This window comes from Bubalus bubalis, chromosome X (assembly GCF_019923935.1).
Source record: "Bubalus bubalis isolate 160015118507 breed Murrah chromosome X, NDDB_SH_1, whole genome shotgun sequence".
In the NCBI taxonomy this organism is placed as follows: domain Eukaryota; kingdom Metazoa; phylum Chordata; class Mammalia; order Artiodactyla; family Bovidae; genus Bubalus; species Bubalus bubalis.
The window spans coordinates 41031415-41054676 of NC_059181.1; the positions used below are offsets into that span (position 1 = coordinate 41031415).

At 39.1% G+C, this 23262-nt stretch overlaps 2 protein-coding genes across 2 annotated transcripts in view; one reads left to right on the top strand and one right to left on the bottom strand.

The window, feature by feature from the left end:
- Positions 1-23262, bottom strand: part of CASK (calcium/calmodulin dependent serine protein kinase) — a gene marked incomplete in the record, with an annotated part of 361613 nt that overhangs the window by 332242 nt on the left and 6109 nt on the right.
- On the top strand, positions 5360-6806 carry LOC102391934 (KATNB1-like protein 1). The gene has a single exon (XM_044937447.2). The coding sequence runs from the start codon at positions 5494-5496 to the stop codon at positions 6241-6243; it is 750 nt and encodes a 249-aa protein (XP_044793382.2). The 5' UTR covers positions 5360-5493; the 3' UTR covers positions 6244-6806.

Genomic DNA, 23262 nt, shown 5'->3' on the forward strand with positions numbered 1-23262 from the left:
AAAGCTTTAGTAATATAAAAAATGTACTCATTAACATCCCACTATCAGTGGTCTTTAAAACAGGTGCTATAGACATATTCCCAGGTGAAATTCATTAAAGTTTTCCAAAACCTATTTTCTTTGAAAGACGACCCAGAGGGAAGGTACAGGGAGGGATGAGGGAGAGGGGTTCTGGATGGGGAACGTGTGTATACCTGTGGCGGATTCATGTTGATGTATGGCAAAACCAATACAATATTGTAAAGTAATTAACCTCCAATTAAAATAAATAAATTTATATTAAACAACAACAACAACAAAAAAGAGAAACACATAGAAAGTCTAGAAATGTAATTTATAGAAGCTTGGAAACTGAGCAGACTTTATCAAGGAAATAACAACAATATGGAACAAGTTACGAAGACATCTTTAAGGCCAAGTTTATTCAAGTCACTTTTGGAATACCTTACATACTGAATATATAAATATAACACAGATCTTAACTACAGAAAATAAAAGGTATATATGTGGATAGTAAAAGTGACTGTTCTACTAGTGCTATAAATTAATATGTCTGAATGTTAAAGGAACTTTATTTTAAAAGGAACAACAACAAAAAAAAACACATGCAAGCAGAGTTAGGAAACTTCAAGTTATAAATCAAAACCTTCTGGCTAGATGAGAAGATAAAAGCTTCTTTCAAAAGCACAGCTACCTGCCAAAGATAAAAGCACCAGATAGATCCTATTGTCTAATCCATCCTCCTACTTAGCTAGTATGGATGGAAAAATACTGTAACTTTCTAAAAGCCACTTTACACAATGGGTAAACCATGGTGTACCTTTGACACTGGGCATAAACACCCCCAATCAGGAGACATATGCTAGAAGCTGTGCCATTAACAGCTTTCTCCCTTGCTATTACTGTCCACAATGGGCACCATCTGGGATGGTTTACCAAATCACACAAACAAAAACAGAATATATAAAATACACTGCATATGCTCTTAAACCCTACTAGAATATTCCATAGTGGAAATATTGTTTTTTTGAGGAAAATGTTGAAGAAATAAAAGTCATAGCACAACATAAAAACGAAATTTTGCATGATCTTCAAGATCACCTACATGGAAGAGAAATCAGAATGCTATAGACTGAATGTTTGTGTTCCCCTAAAATTGTTATGTTGAAACCTAATCCCCAATGTGATGACATTTGGAGGTAGAGCCTTTGGGAGGCGATTAGGTCATGAGGGGGCTTCCCTGGTGGCTCAGAGGTTAAAGCGTCTGCCTCCAATGCGGGAGACCTGGGTTCGATTCCTGGGTCGGGAAGATCCCCTGGAGAAGGAAATGGTAACCCACTCCAGTATTCTTGCCTGGAGAATCCCATGGACGGAGAAGCCTGGTAGGCTACAGTCCACGGGGTCGCAAAGAGTCGCACACGACTGAGCGACTTCACCTTCACCTTCACCTTAGGTCATGAGGGTGGAGTGGTCATGAATGGGATTAGTTCCCTTATAAAGAAAACCCCAGAGAGCTCTCTCCCCTGTTCTGTCATGTGAGAACACAGCAAGAAGAAGACCACAGGGAGCAGGCTCTCAACCAGACACTGAATCTGCCAGCACCTTGATCTTGAATTTCCCAGCTTCCAGAACGGTGAGAAATAAATGTCTGTTGTTTAAACCACCTAGTTTATGGTGTTTTTGTTACAGCAGCCTGAATGGATTATGGCAGAGGGCAAATTTTTCATCATAAGTATGTCCCAAACCAGGTTCTCATAAATTCCACCCCCAATCTGGCCCGGCTTCTGCCCAGGAGACCTTCATCTTTTTCTGGGCTAGCTCAGTCCATACGTTGTGTGGGTGTGTGTAAATGCCAAATTCCTAACCAAATACTCAAATATTTAATACTTCTGAAGTCTTAGTGCTATCTAAGCAAATAAAACAGGGTATGATACATCTGTACATTTCCAAGATAAGTGCATTTAAATAGTCTACACATGCCCTAAACAGACAGAGAGTGAAACATCAAAGCTTAATAATGTACCAAGTCGAGGAATCATCTTGGATTCAAAGGGCGCAGAAGCAATACATGGTATGTGGATACAAGGGAGTGATTGAGGTCAGGGCCATTTTATTCTTTTCAGTAAATCATAAGACTTTTTATTTTCAGGTATCAGGCACAGCAGGATCAGCAAATATTGAATTGAAAGCTTAACAACAGTCTTTTTGAGACTTACACAAAGTAGTGATATCTTTCTAATTAGTTTAAGCCATGTCTCTGAAGGTACCAAAAACGAAATCATATCTACTGAAATCATCAATTCATTACAAATACCACTTTTCCACAGCTAATCCTAGGTGAAGAAATGTAACTCAAAAGATAGAAAATCCAAAGCAGTAACATTAGTATCTAGTCATATTCTTCTATCTGAAAAATGTCAATATTTCTCAAATTCACAGAAAATATCACAATCTTCAGTGTCTTATTTCCTATTTCACTTTTCTATCCTGGAATGGAAAAATAAAACTCTGACACAATGATTCCAATTTAGCCATCTGCCAATAGATCATAAAGCCATCTGAAATTTGAGACTACACAACAGCCACAGGTAGCTCCAGATGGTTTGAAAGACTTGGGGACACTTGCTGCACGTGCTCTGTGCTGCTTTCTAGTGAGAATTCCCATACCCTAAACTGGGAGAGGGGAAAAGAGCTTGCAGATGGTACTGCCCAGAGCAAGGGAAGGAAACAACTTAGAGAGTAAGGCCCTTCAGCGGAAACAAATCTCCCCTATTGGGTGGTTGTTGGTTGGTTGGCTGCTTTAATACAATGCTGATGATTCACTCTGGAGTGACTTATAATACAAATAAATGCTGGGAAGATTAAATAGAACCTATCAAACCAAACAATAATATTTTGAAAGTAAAATTCATATAGTGGGCCTTTAAAGAGAAAAAATTTTTAAATGTAAAACCAGCATAAACACCACTGTATAGTAAAAATTACCACTAGTAACATTTGCTTCATAACAGTTTAATATTAATCCCATATTTTCTATATAATACTTATAAACTGTTCACAGCCTTAAATTGTATTAGATGCAGTATTTCACTAACTAACCTAATGCTATGGCCCAGGAAAAAGCAATAATTGCACTGAGAGAGGTCAACTTATTCCAGAGAAAGACTTAAAAGAAACAACCATAATTCAAAGGACTAAGGGATTATTATAGAGAATTTCTCCACAGAAATTGGTAAAATAGATGGGGACAAATCACAATTTTGAATTTGACAGTATCTGTAGAACTTTGCTTAATTCCGTCCTTGTTGGTATACCTTTTATTAATAAACTAGCTATTAACTGTTCATGATTATTAAGCTGCTTAATAAACTACTTTAATTCACTATTATCCAAATAGAAACCAGGTGCCCCTTCAAATCACCATTTGGGGAAGGCCCAGGGTTCTAAAAGGGGTTTCTTGGCAAATACCCATTTCTTGGTGTGTGTGTGTCTGTAAAATATCTATTCACTACATGCCCTGCTGCAACCCAAGGACTACACTGACCATCCACTCCCAAGACTAGAGCAGTTGTTAACCAGAAATGACACTTTTGATCAGTAACTTTTAAGACAGCACCTGTTATACTAGCAACACCGGCACATTATTTGAGGACTACAAAAAAAATCTATTTAGATCTTAACTTCATACCGAAAAATAAAATAAATTTCAGATACATCAAAGAGTTAAATGTAAGAGATAAATCAAAATCAAGAGAGAGATGTAGGTGAATTACCACATGACTCCCAGGAAGGGAAGGACTTTCTAACCATCCAAACAGTTACAGCAATAACAAAGGGAAGGACTGACAGAGTTGGACTATGATTAGAAGCTCTCCTAATCAACCTCCACATGACCAACTTCACAGATTGACCCATTCCCCCATCTGCCACCTCCCCTGCCCGCCAGCCCCTGTCAACCCATGTAGAAACCTAAAGAATGCCTTCAGCACAGTGACTGCTCAAGGCTAACAGGCTACTGTGTGGTACACCTGCCTGTGAGCTCTACAAATTGCCTACTTACCAGGAGTTATTTATGTTTGTTTCCAAATGTGTTCTTCTTTATGCTAGTTGTGTGCCTGTTACTATAATTCTTAATTATAAGTCACATTTATCGGATGTGAGTGCAAAAAGAGGGGAACTGGCTAGAAAAACCAGATGAAGGTGAAGTGAAGTCGCTCAGTCGTGTCCTACTCTTTGCGACCCCATGGACTGTAGCCCATCAGGCTCCTCCCTCCATGGGATTCTCCAGGCAAGAATACTGGAGTGGGTTGCCATTTCCTTCTCCAGGGGGTCTTCCCGACCCAGGGATTGAACCCGGGTCTCCCTCATTCCAGGGAGACGTTTTAACCTCTGAGCCACCAGGGAAGCCCAGATAAAGGTGATGTTGAATTTAACATGGGTGAAAAACCTACTAAAGACCTGGGGGGAGTTGGGGGTGGGGGTGGAGGAGCGGATTTTTAAATACCTGAAAAGATTCTGCAACAATTACATACAGCTCATTAAGGTATCACTCCACTTTAAAGAAACTAAAACTAGAAATCACTGATGATGAATTTTGGATGATATGTAAAAAAAAAAGAAATATATAGCAGATTTTTAATCAATTAGACTCATATTCAAAGAAAAGCAGCCCAAGATAAAAGGATTAGCTATTTAATGTGTATTCTGAAGCTTTAATGTTGAAGATACATAAACTTTTTTTAGGATACCCCTTCCTATTAAGCAGACCAGCAATGAGAGCTAATCACGCCAAATAAAGATGCCCCTTCTGTATGACTGTCAGTTTCCACATATCGAAACTCATCAGAAACAGAATGAAAAATAACTTGAAAAATATCTGAAAGACAATGATAATAGGTTAACACGTTTGATAAAGTTTAGCTAAATTAGCAAGAAAAACATTAGGTAACTAATAGGAAAATGGAGGAAAAACCTAAATGGCCAATTTATAGAAAGAAAACAAAAAAATCAAGCATGAGGAAATTGAAAACTTTCATTGGTTATCAAAAAGATGAAACAGTTCAATGAAATAACATTTTTGCCCATCAGGTCAATAAAACTTAAGCAACTGGCATGTTCAATGCTGCCAAATACACAGTTAGGGATACCATTTGCTGCTGAAAGAAGACATTCTGGCAGAACCTTTCTAGAAATCAACCAGGCAACCTATGTCAACAGGCTTAAAAATGTCTCTATCCTTTGACCAGGCAATTACATTTCTGGATGCCATTCTTAGAAAATAACCTGAAATCTGAATAAAGCTTTGGCAGTAAGACACCCTTCAAAGTGTTACTTATGATCCCGGCGGGCCGCGCGCGCGGCGGCGTTTGAATGGCCGTTCCTGGATCTCGGCTGGGGAGCCGAGGGGTAGTCTGGGCTGCCGGGCGCAGTCGGTCAGCGCCTGGGCTGGGCGGAGGCGCCGCGGTACCATGAGGCGCCGGTATTTAAGAGATTATGGCATCTGAAACCCACAATGTTAAAAAACGCAACTTTTGTAATAATACTGAGGATCATTCCATTGATCTTCCTAGAAAAAGGATCTCTAATTTCACTAATAAGAACATGAAGGAGGTTAAGAAATCTCCAAAACAGTTGGCTACTTACATAACTAGAACAGTTGGACAAGCTGTGAAAAGCCCAGATAAACTACTTAAGATGATCTATAGAAGAAAGAAAGTTCATCATCCTATTCAAAATCCTTGTTACAGAAAAAAGCAGTCCCCTAAAAGTGGGGGCTGTGTCATGGCAAATAAAGAAAATGAACTGGCTTGTGCAGGCCACCTCTCTGAAAAATTACGGCATGATAGCCGAACATATTTGATTAACACCAGTGATTCTGGTTCTTCACAGACAGAAAGCCCATCATCAAAATATAGTGGCTTTTTTTCTGAGGTTTCTCAGGACCATGAAACAATGGCACAGGTTTTGTTCAGCAGGAACTTGAGATTGAATGTAGCTTTAACTTTCTGGAGAAAGAGAAGTATTAGTGAACTTGTAGCATATTTAGTAAGGATAGAGGACCTTGGAGTTGTGGTGGATTGCCTTCCTGTGCTCACCAATAGTTTACAGGAGGAAAAACAGTATATCTCACTTGGCTGCTGTGTAGATTTGTTGCCTCTAGTAAAGTCACTACTTAAAAGCAGATTTGAAGAATATATAATAGTTGGTTTAAACTGGCTTCAAGCAGTCATAAAAAGGTGGTAGTCAGAACTATCATCCAAAACAGAAATTGTGAATGATGGAAATATTCAGATTTTAAAACAGCAATTAAGTGGGTTGTGGGAACAGGAAAACCATCTTACTTTGGTTCCAGGATATACTGGTAATATAGCCAAGGATGTAGATGCTTATTTATTACAGTTGCATTGAAAGACTTCGTCTACAGCATTTGGCTATTCAAAACATCCTTGGACGATATGATTTCCCCAGAAATATCTCATCTGAGAACTGTGAACTATGGAAGAAATCAAAACCATTTTTTCCTTTAAAGAGAAACGTATGTTGAAACCACTAATGAAATGCTACCGATCTACTTCACATTGAAGTGGAAAAAGATCCAAAAGGAGCAGCTTCAGCTCCAATGAGGTGAAAGTGCACTACGAAGATTGTTCACCTTTGCTGCGTTTGGGATTTATATGGTTATTTGGTAACATTGTTTAAGAACTACTGGGTCTTAATGCAATCCTGCATAAGAATATAATTTATACTATGTGAAAAATAAGACAGGACTTATTACTAGGAATCACAGAGACCAATCATTATTACTTTTTTTTAAGATTGTGTTTTATAAGAAAACACTTAAATGTGTGCAGCTACTATTTTCTTATGTTGAAAAGACTTTGAAAGTTTAAACCATTATAGAAAATAATCAGTACTAAGTTTTTTGTTCGCACTGAGATACTGTGTATGCAAAATGCCTTAATTATTAATAAGCCAATGTGTATGATACCAATATCTGTTTAAGAAAATTAAAAGCAAACATGCTTCTGGCATGATAAAATCATGGAATTAAATCAGGGGTTTCCATTCATGTAGAATGTTGTTAAAACTTATTCTACACCATTCTTAAAACTTGAGAATATTTTTAGTATCTCTGATTTTTCTTTTTTTTTTTTTTTTTTTTGCCAGAATCATGTCATGTATGTATGTATGTGTTACTCCTATATATAAGAAAAAGGCGAATCTGTATTTGTATGAATGCTTAACTGGAAATGTCTATGGAATTGACTAATTTATATTCACTTTTTATTGTATATAGATTTCTGATATTTTCAGTTCTGTATCATTTAAGTTTTCTTCATTTGAGTAAATTGACTAAATATTAAAAAAAAAAAACCAAAAAAAAAACCAAAGTGTTACTTATTATAATATTTTAAAATTTGAGAAAAACCTTTCAACAAAAATTACTGTCAGGCACTGAAAATGAAATAGTCAACAAAACAGTCCCAGCCCTCTTGAGTTTAGAGCCTTTGGGGAAAGGGAAACAAATTAAACAAGTAATTATCTGAAGTCCAACAACAGGGGAATTATCAAATAAATTATGAGACATCCAAACGATGAGATGATACACAGCCATCAGAAATTATTTATAATGAATTATCAAGGACATGAAGAAGTACTTATATTAAATGAAAAGCTATCAAACTATAAATGGGTATCAAAAATATATTCCGACAGCAGGTACTAACAATCCTAGGTAAGACAGGCAGTATCTCTGGCATTTTAACTGGGAGCTGCTTCCATTACCCCCACTACAATTCTGTGGCTTTATAGCTCTGTGGACACTGGCACTGTGGAGTTGAGCCGATTCGGAGCTCCAAGGGAAAGCTCCAGGCCTGTAGCATTGTCGAAAACAATAGGAATTATTAGCAAACAAACATCACAGCTGCCTAAAGCTGCAATAATGGCTGGGGCAAACAAGACCTCAGTCCAAGACACAAAAGGGAGCTCAGGGGAATGAGACAGCCACAGGGGGCTTAAAGCTCTGACATTTTCTTGGGGTTCTGGAAGCCTGGACAAATGTAAGGCCCTGCATTAGATGTACTGTGGATAAGGAATTCAGTTCAGCTTAGTCACTCAGTTGGGTTTGACTCTGTGACCCCATGGACTGCAGCACACCAGGCCTCTCTGTCCATCACCAACTCCCCGAGTTTACTCAAACTCATGTCCGTCGAGTCAGTGATGCCATCCAACCATCTCATCCTCTGTTGTCCCCTTCTCCTCCTGCCTTTAATCTTTCCCAGCATCAGGGTCTTTTCTAGTGAGTCAGTTCTTCGCATCAGGTGGCCAAAGTATTGGAGTTTCAGCTTCAGCATCAGTCCTTCCAATGAATATTCAGGATTGATTTCCTTTAGGATGGACTGGGTGGATCTCCTTGCAGTTCAAAGGACTCTCAAGAGTCTTCTCCAACACCACAGTTCAAAAGCATCAATTCTTTGGCGCTCAGCTTTCTTTAGAGTCCAACTCTCACATCCATACATGACTACTGGAAAAACCACAGCTTTGACTAGATGGACCTTTGTTGGCAAAGTAATGTCTCTGCTTTTTAATATGCTGTCTAGGTTGATCATAGCTTTTCTTCCAAGGAGCAAGTGTCTTTTAATTTCATGGCTGCAGTCACCATCTGCAGTGATTTTGGAGCCCCCAAAAATAAAGTCTCTCACTGTTTCCATTGTTTCCCCATCTATTTGCCATGAAGTGATTGGATAATATGGATAAGGCAAGGAATTAGCAAGGATCAAAGAAAGATAGAAGAAAGGCTTCCCTGATGGTTCAGGGGGTAAAGAATCCACCTATAGTGCAAGAGATACACAAGATACAGGTTCAATCCCTGGGTCAGGAAGATCCCCTGGAGGAGGAAATGGCACCCCACTCCAGTATTCTTGCCTGGAGAATCCCATGGACGGAGGAGCCTGGTGGGCTACAGTCCATGGGGTCGCAAAGAGTCAGACATGACTGAGTGACTTCACTTTCACTTTCTTCATTCTTGCCTGGAGAATCCCATAGACAAAGGAGCCTGGCGGGCTACAGTCCATGGGGTCGCAAAAGAATTGGACACGACAGAGCAACTAACACACAACACACACACAAGGAAAAGAGGAGAGCTTCTTAACTTTTCTACCAGAAGGATTTCACTATTTCACTTGAATTTCTATACAAGAAGTAAGTAAAACCCAAGGCAGACTGGTAAACTGCCTGAAATTTGAAGCCACGGATTGGGGCGCACATTCAAAGTCCATGCATTTAATAACTCTACCATACTCAAGACATTATGTAGTGCTAGAGATATAAAATCCCTGGTTTCTGCTTCGGAGAAGCTCATATTCTAATCGTGGAGCCAGATAACCAAGAAGTAATTTGAAAGCTAAGAAAGAGAGTTTTGATGGAGGGAGGGGCTTTAGATTAAACACAGTTCATTGAATATAAACATTTATCAATCTCCCTTCAGAAGCCATGAGAGTGAATAATTAGGAAAGATATAAAACAAGATAAAGAAAGTGAGAGAGAATCTGACAGAGAGAGAGGTCTACAAAATTGTAGATGAAAACAGTTTGAAAAAAGGCAACTAACTTAGCTGTATCTTTCTTCCTTCTGCCAAGTACCTCCAGTGAGGGCACCTAAACTGAAGCAAGTAAGCCAGTTCATTCCCGAGGGCCTTGGAAAAGCAGAAGGTAAAAGTTCAAGAAGTGACGTTTTCAGGGACATCTGAAGGAAATAGGAATTTACTTTTAAGAACAGGGGGTGGGGGGGGGTGGGGAGCGAAGAGGAAATCCTTTAAAAGAGCAGTAAGACTCTCAGATTCTTTCTCCTCAACCAGAGGATCAGGTAATTGCCTTTTCTCCACACAGCAGAAGACTTCCTGGAGAGGTTGAACTCAGGAACACCAGTCATAACAGAGAACAGAATGGGATGCTCTACCACAAACAAGGGGTAGGTAAACATCTGCACAGCCAAGGGTGAAAGACCCAGCCCTTTCCAGACTGGGCTTCTGAATACTAGATTCGACCTTATTACCCTCAAATTCCCTCCCACAAGAGATTCAAGGAGTCCTAGGAAGAAAAACTGACTGGCTTAAGGAAAAAAAAAACAAAACACCTCACAGTTAGTTCCTCATAAATATCCTGGTTTCCCCCAATCAGAGAAACCCAGGCAACAAGCCCCATTAACGTCCACGGACTTCCCAATCAAGTTTTCCATAATAGAAGCAACCTGCTCAACTATTTGTTGGAGGGCTACCTCTAACATGAAAGACAGATACCAAGACTAAGAAACGGGAAAAGAAAATCAGAAAAAACAGACAAGATGAGGAAGATACAATTCACATATCATAAAGTTCACCCTTTTAAAGTATACAATTCACTGTTTTCTAGTATATTCACAAAGATACATCTCGATCAGCAAGCATGCTACTGCTGCTAAGTCGCTTCAGTCGTGTCCGACTCTGTGCGACCCCATAGACGGCAGCCCACCAGGCTCCCCCGTCCCTGGGATTCTCCAGGCAAGAACACTGGAGTGGGTTGCCATTTCCTTCTCCAATGCATGAAAGTGAAAAGTGAAAGTGAAGTCGCTCAGTCGTGTCCAACTCTAGCGACCCCATGGACTGCAGCCCAGCAGGCTCCTCCGTCCATGGGATTTTCCAGGCAACAGTACTGGAGTGGGATGCCATTGCCTTCTCCGGATCAGCAAGCATAGTGCTTATCTAATTATCTAATTCCAGAACATTTTAATAATCTCAGAAAGAAATTCCACCCCCATTAGCCATCACTCCCCATCCCCTCCTTCCCCCTTAGCCTCTGGCAACCACTAATCTAGTTTCTGTCTCAATAAATTTGCCAGTTCTGAACATCTCATATAAATGAAATCATACAATATGTGGTCTTTTCCATCTGGTTTATTTCACTTAGTGTAATGTTTTCAAGGTTCATCCTCGTGGTAGCACACATTAGCACTTCATTTCTTATTTCTTTTATGGCCTAATAATACTCCACTGTGTACAACTACGTTTTGTTTATCTATTCATCAGTCAATGGCCATCTGGGTTGTTTCCACTTTTTGGCTATTATGAATAATGCTGCTATGGACATTGCTTTACAAGTGTTTTGTGTGAATATATGTTCCCAATTTTTCTAGGTATGTATCTAGGAGTGGAATTGATAGGTTGTAGAAACTATAACTCTCTGAAGAACTGCAGGGTGTTTTCCACAGTGGCTGCACCATTTTACATTTCCATCAGCAAAGTATGAAAGATCCAATTTCTACACCACCTCATCAACATTTGTTATTGTCTGTCTTTCAGACTCCAGCCATCCTGGTGTGTGTTAACTGATATCTCATTGTGGTTTTGATTTGCACTTCCCTAATGACTAATGATGCTAAGCACCTTTTCATGTTTATGGGCCATTTGTAAATCTTCTTTGGAGAAATATCTATTTAATGAATTTTAAATTTCATTTAACATTGAATAGCCATGTCTGGTCAGTGGCTAGAGTATTAGGAAGATGGCCAGGATTACCTCTGGCCCCTTACCTTTGCTCAAGGTCAGGCGGGGACGGGCTAAGTGACTGGAATTCCAACCCAGCTTCATACCTCACTCTGGATGCTCCAGATGGAATAAGGAGTGAGGCAGCAAGGAGAGAGGCAAAGGAAATTGGTGCAACACCTGGAAGGAGGATGTACTAGGCACAGAGCTTGGCTCTCAAAACTTTCTGTTGATGATGAAAGCAACTCATGTTTATTGAGCGCTTACAAGGTGCCAGGAACCGTGCTTTATAGCCATGGTCTCATTTAGTCATTAAAACAAATCTATGAGGTAGATTCTACTGTCTCCATTTTACAAATGAGGACACCTTTTTAGACAGATCTGGTAAGACAGATCTTAGTAACTGTACTCACCATAAAATTCTCCATTCCATTTCAACCTTAGAAATGTCTTTTCTTCCTTTAGTTTAATTGTAACAATGATCTGACAGTTCTCAATAGGGATGCTAAGTGTTATTCAGGATTCCATCATTATGTTCAGCATATACTGTACAATTCTGTATCTGCTAACCTATCTCACAGGGACATGATGAGAATTAGATGGTTTTTGAAGCAGCAAAATATTAGCACTAAATGAAAATCTGAACTCCCGACTTTATGCATTATGGGTCAGATTTTATCTTTTTTCGTGTGTTCATCTACACCCCCCCTGCTCTGAATTGGCTCAACTATATGATGAAAATTGACCGTGTGCCAGATGCTGTCCTAGCTGTAGAGAGACAGCAGCAGCTATAAGAGCCCTGAATCCTGACCTAATGAAGCTGAAAAGATATATTAAAGAAATATGTGGTTTGAAAAGTACACAAGCTCCAATAAGTTTCTGTCACATGGATGCCTTGTTGCAGTGTCTATTTCATAATGAACCTTATCTTTGCAGCAGAAGTACCCTTAAATGACACTCTCTGCCTACTAAGAAATTCTTAGTCTGAACATTATAGCTTTTCAAATGGCTTAAAATCCACGCATTTGGCAGAACTCGTCTATCGTAGCTGCTTCTAGGGAAGTAGCACCCAGCTCCCAGGCACCACCAGCTGCCGAGGAACAAAAAGGAACTATTAAAGCTTACCTCCAGCTCCACAGGGCCGTCCCAGACTCCCAGACAAAGGAGAACACAGCCAGTCACCAGAGCACTTCTCTTGCCTGAAGTGTGCCATGATTCCCCAATCTTTCACCACTACCCACCCCTGACCCCTATTTTCAGGTAGATAAAACAGAAACGATGAGGCTGTTCAGATGATTCGTGTGGGTGGCTACTGTGCTGACTGGGACAATAAGGCTGCAGAACACTGCTCCCTCTTACAGAGTTCACATTTTATTCACCGCTATAAATAACAATTTAGTTCTTAAAACACTGCATTTCCACACTATATTGTACAAAACAGTAAAGCTCAAGTTCTCCAGTACATGGGTTGCTTCTGACAATAGAACTAAGTAGCCACACTTTGAGGGCTGGCCTCTGACCTTCTCTCCCTGTACCTCACCTTCAGGATGAGTAAGCAGGGCAAATGGTATGAATTAACTTGACTGGCACAGCCTAAAATGAAAGGTCTAACTCAACCATTTCCAGTCTTAAGCTCACGATTTCCTGTGTCTTACCCAGCCTCTCCTACCAAAGTAGTCAACGCAAGTTGACTGAAAGAAATCATGGGCCCAACAAACTCACCAATAATACAGCTCAGTATTATTTGGCCAAGTCGTGTTTCCTAATTTAAAACATCAGTCATGTACAACCAGGGAGTTACAGCTGCAAAAACGACACTTTTGCCCGATCTTACTAAGAGAACTAATGGAGACTAGGAGAAGGCCTCCCCCCACCCCCACTTCCTTCAGTGGTGTGGGTAGAGAGAAGGACTCCAAGTGCATAGATAAGAACAACATTGAAGTTCAGTTCGTGGATTTTATATGATACTGACCACCAGTTACCTTAAAGCCTGAGAGCAAGTACAAAAGAATATTGAGGGAGGGTGCAATAAATGATATTCCAGCTAAGGATAGAAATAACCATCCTTGGTTATGGGAAGGCTAACGAAAACTCATCCAGTAAACATCCTAAGATTACCCACAGTATTCATTATCTATGTGTTCATAAACATCCTTCTGAAGTACAAGTGACTAAAGCACTCCAGGCCAAGGATAAAAATTTTCCAAATGGGATGATGCTGTTTCAATGGCTTAGAGTACACCAAACAGCTCCAGTGAATTCCTAAACTTCGCAGTCACAAAGTGATTTTTTTTCTTGGGGTAGTAAAAAGGCAGCAAAAATTGGGAGAAATGAAGACTATAATATATAATAGATCACTAAGTTAGGTTACACTGGAGTACAGCAAAACCAAGGACATCCAGTGCAAAAATCAGTGAGGAAATGTCACAGAATTGTTAAACAGGCTACCACTATTATCAAACATAGAAGGAAAGGGCACAGTAGTATATTACTTTTATTCACAAGTCTCTAGTCACTGAGCAATAATTTGACATCAGAGAGAGCAATGGGCAGGAGTAAAGGGAAAAAATAGGTGTTTACCTATTGATTTCAGATATTTGTAGTTCAGTTATTATGGGAAAGAAATCAACACTAAGGCTTCAACTTGGGCTGGGATCAGCAAACTTTTTGTATTAAGGGTCAGAAAGTAAATGTTTTAGGCTTTGTGGACCATATGGTCTCTGCTGCAACTACTCAACTCTGCCCTTGTAGTGTGAAAGCAGTCACAGACATTATTTAAATGAATGAGTGTGGCTGTACTCCAGAAAAACTTTATTTACAAAAACAGACTGTGGGCAGACTTGGCCCTTGGGCCATAGTTTATTGAGCTCTGATCTACAGTTCTAAATCAATGCTTCTCTAATTTTAATGGGCCTCAGCATCCCTTGAAGAACTGTTAAAAAGGAAATTGCTGGGTCCCACCCCCTAGAGCTTCTGATCTATAGGGCTGGGGCCTGAGAATCTGCATTTCTAACAAATCCCCAGGTGATACTGCTCTGCTGGTGAGGATGAAGTCCACCCTGGAGAACCACTGCTCTATACTTCACTACTAAACAGGAAGTTCAACATTTTAAGTAGCTGCCAAAGTTCACACCAGATTGACTACAAAATTCTGCCACTTATAATGAGTTCCAAACTTCAAAGCTCAAATAAAATTCATTTAAAGAAAAGCAAGGAGAAACACACTAGACAGGATTTTTCCTTCACTGACCTCCATGTAAATATTACCCCATCAGTGAAATACAAACAAGTCTTCCTCATATCTCCTTATTCAACATTTTTCACCCAACATGTCCCAAGTCCTATAAAGCTCTAGAAATCAAATAAGAAAATCAAATCAGTTTTACAGACAATGGTAAATGAATCTTGCAAAATCAAAATATACTTAACAAAGCCCACTTCTAATTAGAAGTGCTTCATTGCAAAATAATGTATTTAAGATAGTTTAAGATATTTGAAAAATTATGTCATTTTGTGTTCATAAGGATCAAATGAGGTAGATCAAATATAGCCTTCACTATCCTTCTTTTGCTTCCCTTGGAGCTCAGCTGGTAAAGAATCTGCCTGCAATGCGGGAGACCTGAGTTCGATCCCTGGGTTGGGATGATCCCCTGGAGAAGGGAAAGGCTACCCACTCCAGTATTCTGGCCTGGAGAATTCCATGGACTGTACAGTCCATGGGGTCGCAAAGAGTTGGACACGACTGAGTGACTTTCGGAGAATGCAATGGCACCCCACTCCAGTACTCTTGCCTGGAAACTCCCATAGACGGAGGAGCCTGGTAGGCTGCAGTCCATGGGGTCGCGAAGAGTCGGACACGACTGAGCAACTTCACTTTCACTTTTCACTTTCATGCATTGGAGAAGGAAATGGCAACCCACTCCAGCGTTCTTGCCTGGAGAATCCCAAGGATGGAGGAGCCTGCTAGGCTGCCGTCTACGGGGTCGCACAGAGTTGGACACACTAAAGCGACTTAGCGGCAGCAGCAGAGCAACTTTCACTTTCACCCTTTTTTTACAAGAAAATGAAACCAAATGCTGATGTGTCACAACTAAAATTCTTTCCTTAAAATACTACTTTTCCTAGCAAGTTCTGATCTGCACTTATCAAATCCAACTTGTACATGGCTTTGCAGGACTATGTCTATGAATGTATCTTCATGGGGAAAAGGGTCACTCTAATAAGATCTTCAAGTCCATATTCACATTTATGGGGCTAATTCTGAAGCCATCCCAGCAAATCTAACCAAGAAGCCTGAACTTTAATCAGATCACAATTTAAAACATGCTCGACCTTTAGTGTAAGTGGGTCATAGATTATAGAAGTGTGGCGATCCCTTCCCAGCAGTATAAGAGAAACACTCAGCAATGGGAGAAACACTATTAATGGAGGTAATAAAAAAAATAGAGCAGCAAGCCTAGAATCTCCCCCTCCATATTCTATTCCCAGGCTCTTTCTGCAACAGTGATCATGTATTCATTTGAACAGATACTAACACAAATTATTTTTACATCCATTTTAAGAGGGAAATGCTTTTAAAAAGAAAACCAAGGAAAGGAATATAATCTACAATATGGATGGTCAGTAGAGGGTTTTTTTTCCATTCTTATTGGCATGCTTTTAAAAGTATTGCACATGTTGATTATAATGTGAGATAATTACATTATCACTTTAACCTGTGATCTGCATATTCCAGTAACGATTTTTTTTAATTTACATGAAATATAATTAAAGAAAGTCCTTAGTGAAAATGCCCTCTTGTTTGTTTTACAAGTATCTAATTATTTTACAAGTGACTAAATTAAAGAAAAAATATGAAAAAGATAATCTCAAATCCAGTGCCAGATACTACTGCTGGGACAAAGATCCAGTTAAGACAATATTAAGCCTAAGAAGACCAGTAAAGGTTCTACATAAAAGCTCACCATTCTGCTTCTGAACTAATGGCTCAGATGGAATTCAGCAAAAACTTCTAGCCTGAATAATGCAATATAAGTAATACTGTCCACAAATTATCATAGGAAGAGATGCCTTTTACTGTTCTCTGAAGCCAACCTAAGAAGTATTTTCATCAAAGTAAGTGGTCTAAATAGATTTCAGCATGATCATTCTTCTACTTGACAATGTTAACATGACTTAGTAGATGAAATGCTCTTCTGTAAATGTAGGTAATTTAGATTTGGTGCCCAATCACATCAGAGAATACAGCTTCAGAATCTTTCCACCTCATTTTGTTTGTGATTAAGATGTGGACACTGCTGCCATAATAAAATCTGGGGAGGTTACATAAAAGAACACTACAATATCCATAAATCCTATATATGGCTGTTTCCTAAATATATACTCTGGGATTCTCCTTGTCTCAGTTTTGAAATTTCACATAATGAACAATTAATTCATCTGTCAAATGTCCAAATGCAAAGACAGAAGTTGCTACAAAATTCCCTCTTTTAACATAATCTTTGGACCTTTTCTCAACACTACAAAAATTATAATCTAGAACAGTATTGCAAACGATTGATGTAAATCTATAAGCTCAAAGAATACTATCTTTCCTATGTACCAAAGATACAATGACAGTTTTATTTTAAGCCACAAAGCACTCTAAATAGTATATGTCTACTACCTCAAAATATATTGTGCAAAATGGATTTCAGATACAAAAGAGAATTTTGAAGTTTTATTTATACTATGTACACCTGTGGTGGATTCATGTTGATGTATGGCAAAACCAATACAATATTATAAAGTAATTAGCCTCCAGTTAAAATAAATAAATTTATATTAAAAAAAAACAAACAATGACTCTAGCAAGGGCTCTTGGTGAAGTCATAAAATATACATCGTTGGCACATCATAACTCTCCAATTAGGGATGGAGATTTAGTGAGTGTTGCTCCCCCTAATTTTTTTAAAGCTATTATTTTTTTTCAAATATTCCATTTCTGTTAATTTCTAGTATGTTCTCAACTCTGCTTTCATCCATGCCATGGGCAATAAGAATGAAGGAAACAAATGTTTTCAGGCACTCCACATTTATTCTGTCTCCAGTCAGACAATAAGAATGTTAATGAGTTTCTTCCCCTTTAGCTTAGGGTCAAAAAGAGAATCCAAAAGCAATACACACACACACACACACACACACACACACACACACACACACACACAACCACCTAAACATATAGTACTTCTCCATTTAACAGTGAAAATATTTCAGTGGGCCAGTCTCAATATCTTTATATTTTGTAGAAACAACCTACTACTATGGGGCTATTCAGACTACTATTCACCAACCTTGAAGGTAAACAAGACTGGAAACTGGACAGTCAGCTCCAGCTTCATTTTTAATCTATAACAGGATCAGCAAACTAAAGCCCAGGGCCAAATCTAGCCCACCACCTATTTTTGTAAATAAAGTTTTACTGGAACACAGCCATACTAATTTGTTTTCCCATGGTTGTTTCACATTACAATGTCAGAGTCTGAGTAGCTGTGACAGATGTGTGGCTCGTCAAGCTTAAAATATTTACTATCTGGTAGTTTACACATAGTTTGCCAACCCTTGGTCTACAAATATCTACAATTGTTGAAGATCAGTATAAACATGTCCACGAGATAAAAGCTTGACCAACAACCCGTAAAATTTGCTTTATGTCACAGTGTCAAACAGACTCTGTAGGCAAACTCTGATAGTACTCACCTGATTAGAAAGCATTCTAACCCTCATAGACCACTGGTGGGAATGTAAAATGGTACACTTTGGAAAACAGTTTGGCATTCCTTAAAAAGTCAAAGAGAGTTACCATTTGACCCAGCAATTCCACTTCTAAGTATATACCTAAGAGAAATAAAAACAAAACTTGCACATGAATGTCCATAGCAGGATTAATTATAATAGCCAAAAGACGAATACCACCCAAATGAATTAATTTGTCATTAATTATTTTTGTCATTAATTGACAAAAAGATCAACAAATGTGGTCAAGCCACAGGATAGAATACTATTGGGCCTTATAAAAGGAATGAAGTGCTGATAATATCTACAACAAGGATAAACCTTGAAAACCTTATGCTTAGAAAAAGAAGCCAGTCACAAAAGGCTACAATATATTGTATGATTCCGTTTGCATGAAATGTCCAGCATAAGCACATCCGTAGAGACAGAAAGCAGATTAATCGTTACCTAGGGTAGGGAGGGATGAGGAGTAAGAGTTAAAGCATACAGAGTTCCTTTAGGGGGTGATGAAAATGTTCAGAAATGTATTATGGTCACCATGCACAACCCTGTGGCTATACTAAAAACCGCTGAATTGTACACTTTAAATGCGTGAACTGGATGGTATGTGAATTATACCTCTATACAGCTGTTACTCAAAACAAGATATTCTAGTAATCTGCTAAAACACCTAAAATCAGAATATTAGAGGCTTATATTTTGGAATACCTCTTAAAAGACAACCAGTCTCTGCTTATACTAAATGAGAAGCAGTGTAACATTACTAAAGAGCAGGCACTCAGGTCGCGTATGTTGTTGTTTAGTCACTAAGTTGTGTCCGACTCTTTTGAGACCCCATGGACTGTAGCCCACCATGTTCCTCTGTCCATGGAATTTTTCCAGGCAAGAATACTGGAGTGAGTGGCCATTTCCTTCTCGAGAGGATCTTCTTGATTCAGGGATTGAACCCGAGTCTCCTGCATTGACAGGCAGATTCTTTACCACTGAGCCACCTGGAAAGCCCAGGTCACATATACTAAGGTGCAAATTCCCACGTTGCCACTTATTGTTGCCACTTTGTCCAGGGTAAGTTACTAATCTCCTTATTTCTCAGTTTCGTCATCTGTAAAATGGGGAGGAGGGGTGACTGCCTCAAAAGGAAGGGTTGTGGCCAAGGTTATATTAGAAAAATATAAAGAATTAAAGAATTTAACACCATGTCCAGCGCATAATGAGCACTCAAACCATAGGATCTGGGAACAACAACAAATTCCTAAAGTTGTCCCTGTAGAATTTAGTTTTGTACTAATTGTTTGAATATTTATGTTACCAGTGTCACTAAAATAGGAGCTGTGAACCTAAAACTGCTCTCAAAAATATAAGAAATATTAATTAAAAAATAAAACAAAGTGAACATTTTTAAGAACTTTAAAGTGAAAGTCGCTAAGTCGTGTCCAACTCTTTGCGACCCCATGGACTATACAGTCCATGGAATTCTCCAGGCCAGAATTCTGGAGTGGGTAGCCTTTCCCTTCTCCAGGGGATCGTCCCAATCCAGGGATCGAACCCAGGGCGCCCACATTTCAGGCAGATTCTTTACCAGCTGAGCCACAAGGGAAACCCAAGAATACTCCCCAGCAGATCTTCCCAACCCAGGAATTGAACCAGGGTCTCCTGCATTGCAGGCAGATTCTTTACCAACTGAGCTATCAGGGAAGCCCCTGATCTTAAGAACTTTAAGATTTCTTTAATTTTCCCTATCTGTATTCCTCTACTCTTTTATTCAAACAGCACAACACCCCTGAAAGGTCTATGCTATCACCCTCATTTAACATATAAAGAAACTGAGGCTCAGAGAGCTTAACTAACTTGCTCAGGGTCACACAGCTAGAAATGAATGCCTAAATGAAAAAATGAACGAATGTTAGCACCACTAAATTTTACACACATGGTAGAAAAGAATGTTCATTTCACCGTATTATTTATGTAATAGAGCCTGTGTTTAGCACTGAGAAAGTGCACATTTGGAAATTGTTGAAACTTATCTACATAGCTGCCAAAAGTAATTTGAGTATCTCAGAGACATTCTAGAAATAAAAAATACTTATGCTGCACTTCACAATCACTAATCCATGCAAATGGCTCGTGAAGCAGCTATCATTCCTTCTATAAATAGGGAGAAAATGGTGATAACGTACCTGAAGGTTACCAGATCAGATCTTAGGGGGCTGCCTTACAGTCTTCAAAGCACTGTTGATCCATATGTTTGGGGGAAAATAGATAAGGGTAAGCAGGAAGGATATGATGTTTCTTATCGGTTCTATAAGATAGCAATGTTACAATGGTAATCTGCACATGATAGCCTGGGCCAGAGACCTCTGTAACTGAATTAGTAACATTGTTTTCATAAAACATTAAAATCTTCATAGGGTTAAATCCATCCTAGATTTGAATATACCAAAATACTCTGAACTCAGGGTTAGAATTAGAAGCCTGTGATACAGTCAATGTATAATATTTTGTGTTATTAAACTACACTGAGAGAGGACACAATCAGCATTCTTATCTGTAAATGATTCAAATATTCAAAACAATGGTAACAAAGTAAAAAAATGTATCAAAAGAAATGAAAAAGAAAAAGAATGTGTAACAAAATACAAGAAGTTGAATTGCAACAATATGCACTTAGATACAAAGAAACTGGCTTAAGTATCATAAAGTAATTCTTTCTTGATGTGAATGGATGTGGACAACTCAAAAAAGGCCAACGAATGAATTTAGTTGGGGGGATGGGGTAAGAGGGGTGTAAAATAGGAGGAGAGTATTACAATTATCCAACTGGGACCAAAAACCTTGAGGCATGGAAGAATTCAGTTCCCTATAGGTGAAGAATTTAATACGAGAACAATGGTTTGAACTTAAAGTGTCTAAAATTTACTTTGTCATTTCATTAAAAGGGGCCCATTTAATTCAAGTTAGGCACCAAGCTTGGGAATCAAAAAGACCTAACCTTAGGGAAAAAAATGGTTTTACCTAAAAGCCAGCCATCAGAATCTGCAAAACACAAGTAAAGTGAAAAAGAAATGTACTTTTTTTTTTTTAACCCTAACTATGTTGTGGAGAAGGCAGTGGCAACCCACTCTAGTTCTCTTGCCTGGAAAATCCCATGGACGGAGGAGCCTGGTAGGCTGAAGTCTTTGGGGTCGCTAAGAGTCGGACACGACTGAGCGACTTCACTTTCACTTTCCACTTTCATGCACTGGAGAAGGAAATGGCAACCCACTCCAGTGTTCTTGCCTGGAGAATCCCAGGGCCGGGGGAGTCTGGTGGGCTGCCGTCTATGGGGTCGCACAGAGTCCGACACGACTGAAGCGACTTAGCAGCAGCAGCAGCAGCAGCAACTATGTTGTTGACATAGATTCACAGAAAGACAGTATAATGGTACCAACATCCACAGAAATGAAGTCAGAATCTTGCTTTTCAGTCACATGAGGAATGGAATATTAAGCATCATATTAATATTTATTTTGATAAATGCTTTAAATAGCCTCTGTTATAGACAAGCCTATTCTTGGTCTTCGGTCAGTGCATTGGCATTTTACATTATTGATCTGCCCCACCTTGAGACTTCTGTGATCCAGCTATCCCAATTCTTCTAATTTCATGAGTTATACTCCAAACCACAAAACCCCACTGCTAGTTCCATCAACCCCCAAGAACTCACTCATTCATAGTTTAACTTCCACAAAGTTGATTTCCAAATCTTCACTATCACTCTAGACCTCTCATTCAAACTCCACCCATGTATTTCCAGCTACGATCACTTAGAAATAGCCTGCACTCAACTCAGAGTGCCATCCATATCAAGGAATACTGGGTTGCAGTTTAAGGGAAGACAGAGTTAGTTAGATAGATATATAGATGGATATGGAAAGGCCATCGGATATACTATTTACAATGTAAAGTGAATATTTCAGTAGAATGTACAAATATGAGCCCATTCTGTTTTTAAACAAAAATCTTCCAGAAGATGTACAAAAACTGGGGCTTTCTTGGAAGTCCAGTGGTTAAGACTGCTTGCTCCCAATGCAGGGAGTGCAGGTTCGATCCCTGGACAATGGTTACCTTTGGAGAATAGAGCTATGGATGGATGGTGGGAGAAAGGAGAGACATTCACTATTTACCTTTGTGTCATCTATATTTTAAAATTTTATAATTTTATAAACACTAATAAAAAGAAAGTTAACAGAATATTATTAAGTCTTAAAACTGGAAACATATATGAACTCTCTAAGTCAAACTAGCTTCAGAAGTAAAATCTTCCCAGTGTAGAAAGACAACTAAAAAATAAACCCCAAATGTGAGAGCTGTGCACCCACCCGGTCAGCTTGTGCCTGGGGTTAGGTACCTGCCCCGCACTTGATTACTAACTCAGTCACTTGATTACTTAGGTGTGCAGTGTTGACAGAGAGTGGAGATGCTCACCACTCAGCAGCTGTGGTTCAGTACACAGTTTTCAGAGTCAGAGAAAACAATTTCAATATTTTATCACAGGATATAGGAATAACTACCCTGTGGAAAGAACCCCACCCCACTCTCAACAAACACCTATCTCTGAAACCTCATTACTTCTGGTTTGGCAACTTAGGAGTAATCAATCAACTATTCTGTCTGTTAGGGCAGGGGAATCGGAAGGGAAAAACTGGAGAGTAAAAAGGGTGGAGAAAGTTCCGAACAAATTATATTTTGGATGGATAGTCAAGATTCTATATTGCCATGGCTAAGGAATGCATAAACTTATCAGTCTGGTGGCAAACGTTGATATTTCATTAGAAAGACAAAAAGAAAAATGAAATAAGATGAGACAATGAACCTCTGGGCTTCCCATGTGGCCCGATGGTAAAGGATCTGCCTGCCAATTCAGGAGATCCCTGGGTTCAGGAAGACCCACTGGAGTAGGAAATTGCAACCCATTCCAGTATTCTTGCCTG

What these genes read in the sequence shown, in the direction of transcription:
- LOC102391934 (XM_044937447.2), top strand. Translation starts at nt 5,494, where the DNA reads ATGGCATCTGAAACCCACAATGTTAAAAAACGCAACTTTTGTAATAAT.